The sequence below is a fragment of the Octopus bimaculoides genome, chromosome 28 (genome assembly GCF_001194135.2).
Source record: "Octopus bimaculoides isolate UCB-OBI-ISO-001 chromosome 28, ASM119413v2, whole genome shotgun sequence".
Taxonomy (NCBI): Eukaryota; Metazoa; Mollusca; class Cephalopoda; order Octopoda; family Octopodidae; genus Octopus; species Octopus bimaculoides.
This window is the reverse complement of record NC_069008.1, coordinates 195,987-205,763: the sequence shown is the minus strand read 5'-3', so window position 1 is coordinate 205,763 and position 9,777 is coordinate 195,987. Positions and strand designations below refer to the sequence as shown.

General features: G+C 39.1%; 1 protein-coding gene across 1 annotated transcript in view; it reads right to left on the bottom strand.

Annotated features, from left to right (window-relative positions):
- Window positions 1-1,576: 1,576 nt before the first annotated feature.
- Window positions 1,577-9,777, bottom strand: part of LOC106873331 (uncharacterized protein PF3D7_1120000-like) — a 9,086-nt gene continuing 885 nt past the window's right edge. The window contains exons 2-12 of the mRNA XM_014920655.2: window positions 8,449-8,511; window positions 8,114-8,294; window positions 7,741-7,827; window positions 6,984-7,028; window positions 6,543-6,626; window positions 5,379-5,671; window positions 4,732-4,814; window positions 4,167-4,249; window positions 3,046-3,240; window positions 2,243-2,309; window positions 1,577-1,725 (exon numbers count right to left, since the gene is read on the bottom strand). Coding sequence (XP_014776141.2) covers window positions 1,577-1,725; window positions 2,243-2,309; window positions 3,046-3,240; window positions 4,167-4,249; window positions 4,732-4,814; window positions 5,379-5,671; window positions 6,543-6,626; window positions 6,984-7,028; window positions 7,741-7,827; window positions 8,114-8,294; window positions 8,449-8,483 — 1,302 coding nt within the window. The 5' untranslated portion in view covers window positions 8,484-8,511. The remainder of the gene's footprint in view (window positions 1,726-2,242; window positions 2,310-3,045; window positions 3,241-4,166; window positions 4,250-4,731; window positions 4,815-5,378; window positions 5,672-6,542; window positions 6,627-6,983; window positions 7,029-7,740; window positions 7,828-8,113; window positions 8,295-8,448; window positions 8,512-9,777) is intronic.

The window sequence follows — 9,777 nt, the reverse complement described above, 5'->3', positions numbered from 1 at the left end:
AGAGAGAGAGAGAGAGAGAGAGAGAGAGAGAGAGAGAGAGAGAGAGAGAAGTATATACACACACACACACACATGCATATCTCTGCTTATATGAGACTATTCCCACAAATCACATTCTCGTGTCTTGTGTGTATGTATATGTGTGTGTATGAGCCAACAAGGGAGACTTCTGTATGATAGGTATATGAGTGTATACAAGTGTGTGTGTAGAGAGAGAGAGGGAGAGAGAGGGAGGGAGAATAACTGCACCAGCTGCAAGTGCATTGACAGCAGCGTAGAGAAGGGGGAGAAGGGGGAAGAGAAGTAGGAGGAGGAATAGAGTTGAGCAGTAGATGATGATGATGATGATGATAATGATGATGATGATAATGATGATGATGATAATGATGAATGAGGGTGGTAGTGGTGGTGGTGGTGGTGGTTGTGATGATGATGGGGGGGGTGATGATGATTAATGTTGATGTGTTTTGCAATGAAGGTGGTGGTGGTGGAGTGTACATTTGGTGGTCTTGGTGATGGCTCTGTTGTGGTTCAACCACTTTCTTATCAAAGACTCTGGTAACTGATCTGGGTGGGCGAGTGGGTGTGTGTGTCTGCATACATACATACATATATATATATATATATATATATTATGTGTATATACACACACATAAACATAATGTATATATATGTATATATGTATAAATATATACAATATATAAATATAAATGTGTATATATATATATATATATGTACACACATATAGACACACATATACACCCCCCACATATATATGTGTGTGTGAGTGTGTTTGTGTATATACGTATACATATATATTACTACTTGTTTCAATCATTGGACTGCGGCCATGCTGGGGCACAACTTTAAAGGGTTTAGTTGAACAGGTCAGTCCCCTGACACATTTTTTTTTAGAACCTAATACTTATTTTATCAGAGTACTTTTATTGAACCGCTAAGTCAGGACCATGTGTAAAGACACCAACACCAGTTGCCAAACAGTGGGGGAAGAAGGGACAGACACACACTCACACACACACAATGGGCTTCTTTCAGTTTCCATCTATTGAATCCAGTCACAGTCTGAGACTATAATAGAAGACATTTCTGGCTATATTAGAAGTCCAAAGTGCTGTGCAGTGGGACTGAACCTGGAACCATATGGCCAAAGAGTTATTAATGAGAGATTTAGTAAAGAACTCCGCTTATTCTTGTGGCAAGATCAGAGATCATTGCTCATCATCATTCTTCCTTTTTAAATCCGTGGTTGTATTCCAAGTTAAACTTTGTCTTTTATCACAGAATGACATGTTAGATGAGAAATAAATAATAGTCTTTATATATTCTTTTGTTTCTTGTAAATTTGACTTACAGCTGTTTCTGAGCAAACCAAGAATGCGATTGGAAACAGCTGTAAGTCAAATTTACTCCAATAAAAGAATATGGAATTATGTAATGACCTTGATTCATACCTTGTCTTTCATTTATATATGACAAGTGTCTTCTACTATAGCCTTGTGAGTAGATTTGGTAGACAGAAACGAAAAGAAGCCCATTGTATGTATGTATGTATGAATCAGAGAAAGAGGCAGGCAAGCAGACAGATGGGCAGACTGACCGTTATAGCTTCGATGCTGTTGCTGTGTTCCTGCTGTAAGTATTCAACTTCCTCCTGGTGGACGGACTGCAATTTCTGTAGCTGGCTCTGGTGGTCTGTGTGGGCAGCTGAAGAGATAGAGATGCGATGGTGATGGCAGTAGTCAGAAGTAGTTGTAGTGATGGTGGTGTATGTATGTTACCGTTCAGTTTTATTTCAAGATTTCTTGTCAATAGAGAATGAATCGGTTTCTAACCTAGATTCAAGGCTCCTTCAATGGCATTTCAACATCAACAACAGGGTATTTTTGTATGTATGTATGTGTGTATATGTGCAGATTTGTATGTTTTGCTTTATGTATGTATTCTTATGCATATAGCTACATATCTAGACATGTTCATATATACTTAAATAAATGATAAACTTCTTACAGATTTTTACAGTTCTGGTAAAGGATTATATCTGTAGTCTTTAAATTAGCTTTCTCCTTTCTGATTTTGAAAAGCCTAATTTCTCAAGATTGGTATTTAGGCTGTGTGTTACATATCCCAGGGCCCCAATAATTACAGGTATAAACCTGAACTTAAAGACTGTAGAAGAATGATGCCGACAGTATGTAGAGGAATGGTGGCAGGGGTTTCTCACCTGTTAAAGCTTCTTCGTAACTCAATTCTTTGGTTTGAATCTTCTCAGAAAGATCTAACATGGATTCCTGAAATGAGTGAAGAGGCAAATTAATAACAACAATAATAATGTTTGTGTCTGTGTTTGTCCCTCCCCACAGTGAAAAATAAGAGAATCCCAACAAACCACAGCACATACCCAAGGCACACAGAGCTGCGCTCGGTAGAGCAGTGAAAGCGCAGGATAAAAATAAGACTACTGAATAATAATAATAATAATCCTGTCTTCTCTAGGTACAAGGCCCTGAAAGGATGAAAGCAAAGTTAGCTTTGGTGGAATTTGAATTGAAAATGTAAAACCAGACAAAGTGCTACTAGACATTTTGACTGGCATGCTAAAGATTCTGCCAGCCCAACACCTTGATGATAATAATAATGATAATAATAATGATAATGATAATAATAATAATGATAATAATGATCCTTCTTTCTACTGGAAACACAAGGCCTCGAATTTGGGGAAGGGATTAAGTTGATTACATCGACCCCAGTGTATAACTGGTATTTATTTAATCGAACCCGAAAGGATGAAAGGCAGAGTCGACCTCAACTGAGATTCAAATTCAGAACTGAAAAAAATCTAGAGTTTATATGACAAGACTTTGTTTTGAAAAAAACAATCAGCCTTCCTACCACCACCACCACCACTACTGCCAACACCATAACCACCACCACCACCACCATAACCAAAGCCCGACGATTTCAGAGATAGTCAGAAGCCAAAAGCGAAATTGAAGAGTGCTGATGACAAGTTCCTCAACTCACCTTGTTTTCCTGCAGCAATGAATGGATGGAGCGAGAGGAAGCCATACTGTTGTTGTTGTTGTTGTTGGTATCGTTGTTAAAACAGCTGTTGGTCAGTTTCGAGCAGAGATGAGAGACCGTCTGTTTAAGGTCACTCATTAGTCTGTCCTTCTGGACAATCTGCTCCTGCAAGTCTTTCGTTCTTCCCTCACTCTCCTGAGAAAGGAACAGTACAGGAGAGTAGATATACACACACACACACACATATATATACATACATACATACATACATATATATATATATATATATATATATATATATATATATATATATATATATACATATATATACATATATATATATATAAATATATGTGTGTGTGTGTGTGTATGTATGTATATATGCATATATAGATAGGTAGATAGATACAAGGTTGGCCAGATGTTACCCGACAGTAAATCAAAATTCCATAGATACTTTCTGTATTGACTCGAATGGAAAAATAGTGATGTGCCAAAAGGATTTCAGTTTGAACAATTTCCATGATGTTTCATATTTAGATGCTTTTATAAATTCATTCAGTCGTTAAGCATAAATGAATCTTGGAATTAAATGGGTTTGATTTTACTGTCAGGTGACTTTCGGCCAACCATGTATATCATCATCATCATCATCATCATCATCGTTTAACGTCCATCTTCCATGCATGTGTTGGATGGGTAGCAGGGGCCAGTGAGGTAGAAAAACTACCCTAGGCTATTGTGACTGTTTTGGCAGGGATTTCACGACTGGATGCCCTTCCTGACACCAACCACTCTGCAGAGTGGACTCAGTGCTTTTTATGTATCACTTGCACAGGCAAGGTTAGTTTCAACATGATTTTTACAGTTGGGTGCCCTTCCCAAATGCTAAGCACGTTACAGTGGACTGGATGCTTGCTGATGCTGGTGCCACATAAAAAGCACCCAATACAATCTGCAAAGTGGTTGGCATTAGGAAGAGAATCCAGTTGTAAAAGCCACACCAAAGATGTCTTTGGAGCACAATGAAGTCCTTTAGCTGATTGTACACTTGTACCCTGCTGGACTGTCCAACCCTTGCCAGCATGGAAAATAGACCTGATAGAAGGACAGACACTGACCAACTGAATCCTCTGACACTCCATTTCCTGGTTCTCAAGTTGAATCGTCAATTCATCCAGACTTCTCTGCTTCATTTCTTGATCTGTAATATCAGAGAATGTATATGTTATACATACATACATACATATGTATATATGTATATATAAATAAAACAAAAAATGAAACAAGAACGTAACAGGCGACAACAAAACATCCGGACAGTTAGAAAGCTCTGAATGACCTGTTCTTTTTTTGTATCGTCTATCATCAGTTGAATTCCAGATCATCTTTGCAGATTTGGCCACTCAAGACTGCTCCAATCTGGCCAGCTCCAAGAAAATCTAAGCTAAGAGCACTAGATTCTTTGGAAGAATGCAAGCGAATGTATACGAAAACAAGGACGAAAAGAACAGAGAAATGGTTCACAAATACAAACAACAGGATATTAACAACGGGTGTCTTTTGACTAAGGACAAATCAAATTAAGCTGACATGTGTGGAAGTGAAGCCTTACGGCAGGGACATAGAAGATGAAAATCACGGGACAGAATATAAGAGGGAGGGAGAGAGAGAGAGAGAAGTTACCAGAAGTCAGTTGTTTGATTCTGTATCGGAGAGATGAAATATCCTTTGTTTGCTGGGAAGGCTTTCCGACTTTCTTTCGGTTCCTGGAAATTGGTGACAATGGAAAGAAGAATTTATATAAAGTAATATGCTGCAATCATCACCATCACCATCACCACCAGTGCCACAACCATAATAGTGCTCCACTCCATCATCATCATCACCACATCCACAACCACCACCATGATCATCTCCACAACTGCCTCCACCACTACCATCATCATCACCATCACCATCACCACATCCACCACTACCGCCACCACCAAATCTACCATTATCATCATTTCCACAACTGCCACCACCATCATCATCATCATCATCATCATCATCATTATCATCATCATTTACCATGACTTCCCATTGTAACACTTGTAACATTTCTACTAAAAGGCACAAGGCCTGAAATTTTGGGTGAGGAGACATCGACCCTAGTGTTCAAATGGTACTTAATTAGTCGACCCCAAAAGAACAAAAGGCAAGGTTGACCTTGGTAGAATTTCAACTCAGAATGTAGCAATGGGCAAAACACCCCCGATCATTTCCTCCAGCATATGCCAACAATTCTATCCCACCTCCCCATTGCACACCACACTCCACCTCTTACTTACCGAGTCTTCCTGCCACCGCCACCAGTGGCTGCTGTATCGTTTAAAGCTCCAACACGCATCACAAGATGTCTCACCATCTTCTGCTTGATGTCAGCCAGACGCCGTGACAGAGAGATGTCGCGCTCTTGGGTGATGGTCACATTGTTGATCGGGTCATCGCTCACTGCTGCCGTCTCTCTGCCTTCCACTTCCTCCACCTCCACTTCGAACTCTGCCTTTTCCTCCTCCTCCTCCTCCTCCTCCTCTTCCTCTAACAATGGCGACCATATTTGTTGGTTTTGATTGGTGAAGAACTTTAGAGTGGAATGTTGATGTGTAGTGGTGTTGGTGTAGTGTTGGTGGTCGTAGTGGTGGTGCAATGCAATGCCATGCAGGGAGACATGTGATGTGTCAGAATGAGTTGGTGCCAAGGAGGACAAAGACGAGGAGAGACAAGAGTCAAAGTTGGAGAGAAAGGAAATTCAGAAAAGAAAATGAAACAAACATCATCATCATCATTATTATTATTATTATTATTATTATTATCATTTCCAGGTCCTTATATTTACTTAATTTGTCAAATTCTTCAACAGAAATGTTTTGATCAGTGGCAACACTTACATCTACTCGTCTACAAGTATTTTATTCTCTGTTTTTAATGACTATCTCTGATCAGTGTTCTGTCAGTGTTGACCGGAAAATCCCAGAAGATAGTGACATTTTTACCTTCAATGATTGGCTCACGATAATGTTCATACCAGGAGTGCTGATTTTGTAGTGTTTACATATTTTCCAATGTAAATACTGTCCTACCCTATCGTGGAAATTTCTGTATTCGTTTGGTGGGTCCTGCACCAGATGGCTGGACATAGTTAAAGAAGACCTCCAGAGGCTCCATGTCAACTTGGAGGGAGCCAGAGGAGCTGGCATGGGACCACCAGCAATGCAGAGTGCTGGTGAACTTGGTCAGCTCTACTCATGTTTACGTCTCTGGGTCCACTAACCTGCGATGGCCCCAGCCCCATCAAGAAAAAGCATGAAGCAGCAGCAGCAGCTGAGTGCCAGAGGACTAATTAGGACTAATTAGGACTAATTAGGAGTGATGTAGCGACAAGTGGAAGAGTGTACAGCTTTGATATTGAACTTTTGTTGGGGAGAGTTAAAAGACACAGATGTAGCACGTACCTCGTGAAGTTCACTCAGGAGTTGATGCTTCTGGTTACACAACTCGGAATAACCAATGAGGAACACCGTTACTTGTTTTTGATACTGCGACACACAAGAGAGATAGAGAATAAAGCACGTTGTGTAGAGTGTGTGTGTGTGTGTGTGTGTGTATATACATACATACATACATACATACAAACAAACAAAAATACCCTGTTGTTGATGTTGAAATTCCAAGCATTTCTTTTTATACTTAACAGATGTAAAACTCTTTTGTCTCTCTTTCATTTCTCTCCTTTCAAATTTTCCTATAAGGAAGGCCTCTCTCTGAGACATCAGATTCCTTCACCCTCCACCCTCCATCATGACAATATCCCTGTATTTTCTTTTATCGATTTTATTATATACCTATACACACATAAGCAGATGTTTAATAAACTTTCAATAGGAAATTCTCACCTGTTGTTTCTTCACCTGGTCTTTCAGGATTTGTTGCAACTGCTTCTGTATTAGAAAATACATACATATACATATACACCTGGGCACTTGATACAATAAGTTCATTATACATACATTTGTGTGTGTGTGTGTAGGTGATGTTAAAATGTAAGCTGTGGTCTCTTGAAGCAAAGCACTTCTGCTTATTTCATTATTACAACGCAAGATGAAGAAGCTGTTGGTTTTGTCTTCATCTCAGGTCATTTTCCAATTTCTTGTTTTGTTATACACATAGACACACAGACAGACAAACAGATATGTATACAGGTATACAGACAGATGGACAGACAGGCAGACACATAGATATGCATGCATACATGCAATCTGGTAGACAAACTGACAGATATGCATACAGACAGACAGATATGCATACAAACATTCACACATATACATAATACCATAAGCACACAAATACACATATATAGATAATACATACCATACATACACACATAACCACATACATACACACACATACATACATACACACATACATACATACACGTATTTCCGATGCAATCCAAAGCATGCCATCTTGCCACAGGGAACCATTGACAGGGTCCTAAATTACATTCCATGAAAGATAACAGCATCTATAAAATATCGAGAAATTCTTAAAAGTGTCCTGAAATATTTTTGGTAGATTTTCTGGACCAGAGACATAGGTTCGTTGCCACTGACACCAGACTCCTTTATTCATCACCATAAAGCAAATACTCACAATATCTGTGATACACTTGAAGCTTGGAACATCAACATCTTCGAAACACTGTACATCCTTTTCATTCTGCAGATAAGCTCCATAGATCTGTGGACGGAGAGAGAAACAACATTGTTTAGCCCAGGTCAGTTTTAATCTGAGACATTCAGGAAAAAATTACTTCCAGTTTTGTAAGACATCCTCAACGAACATTCACAGAGAATTTCAAGGTGCAGGCATGGGTGTTTGGTAAGTAGCTTACTTCCCAATCACATGGTTCTGGGTTCAGTTCCACTGCGTGATACCTTGGGCAAGTGTCTTCAACTATAGCCTCAGCCAAACCAAAGCCTTGTGAGTGGATTTGATAGACAGAAATTGAAAGACTCCCACTCACATTGTTCACCCTTTTCATAATTTTGCCAATCTCTTCCCTTGTCTCATTTACTCGTCTTTTCAAAATTGCTTCCGATGTTTTCTTCAGCAGCTCCTCCACCGGTGCTTCCGACTGCTTCCGAAGACAGCAGCTGCACAGCAGATCGTTAGAGGCAAGATTCAGTACAGTCTTCTCAGCTGACCTATTGAGAGAGAAGAAAGAAAAATGAGAGAATAATGAAAGTAGAAGAACAGCAAGGCTATGTTAGACAACATTTACTTGGAGTACCAGAAGGCAGGATTGAACCAAGCACTTCTTGGTTGCAGCCTAAAACAATTAAGGAGAAAAAGACTTACTGCTTTTGAGTTTGAGATAAATTTGTGGAGTTCATCCTTGTAACCTGGTTTCAGATTTCACGGCTGAATTTACAAACAGATCAGAAATGATTATAATCAAATATCTGTAGATATTTAAATAAACACACACACACACACACACACGTATTATCCTTATTGCCATCATCCCTCCACATACATATGTGCCTACATACATACATATATATATACACATGCACATATTTATATACATATGTATATATACATATATATATATACACACGCACATATTTATATAGATACATATGTATATATACGTACTCGTATATATATATATATATATATACACATACATACGTGTGTGTGTATGTATGTACATATATATATACAAATATACATACATATATATATCATCATCATCCTTATATGTATGTGTGTGTATGTATATATATAGAGTGCAATGGGCAAAGTGTTGCCATTTTATGTTTTTAATTTCACACATATGTGCATTTTATTTTTTTTTTATTTATTTTGCTGACCACATAGTATAGTAGGGTCAGTTGAGCACCGTCTGTGAGAAAAAAACAGCATCAAGATGCAATTTACTCACGCAGAAATTAGGAAACGATTTGCTGTACTGCTGGCATTTGCTGCAAAGCTCAAAAAAGAACATTTCGGAGTGTTTGGACGTCAATCTGAAGACATGTTCCGAGAGTGATAAAAATCAAACATCCAGTCAACATCATGGTGTTTGGTGCGATCACTAGTGATGGCAATGTTATGCCTCCATTCATCTTCCCACATGACTTCAGACTCAACACGGAGGCCTACATCAAATGCCTGGAGGAGGTAGTGCTGCCCCGTGTCAAGAAGGTGGCTGCTGGAAGACCCTATTTCTGGCAACAGGACTCTGCACCAGACCACACAAGCAGAACCTAGTCATGGCTGCGAGACAATTTCTGTGACCACACCACCCCTCACATCTGGCTCCCTTACTCCCCAGACTGCAACACCCTTGATTATTATGTGTGGGGCACAGTTGAGCAAGAGACCAACAAAACTCCTTGTGACACCAAAGATGAACTGAAGGCAAGGATTATGGCAGCATTCACCAACTTAAAACAAGGAGACCATCCAGAAGAGTTGCAGGAGATTCTGATGTCGTTTGGAGGTCATGGTTGGAGCCAATGGCGATTTTATTGAACAAATTTATTTTTTGATATTTCAAGATATTTTGATGTAATTTTGGTAAATATATCTTTTAAAATGAGATGTCAGTGTTATTTTCATTTTTGCATAATTTAGACGGTAATTTATTCACAGTACCCTGTATGTGTGTGTGTGTGTGTA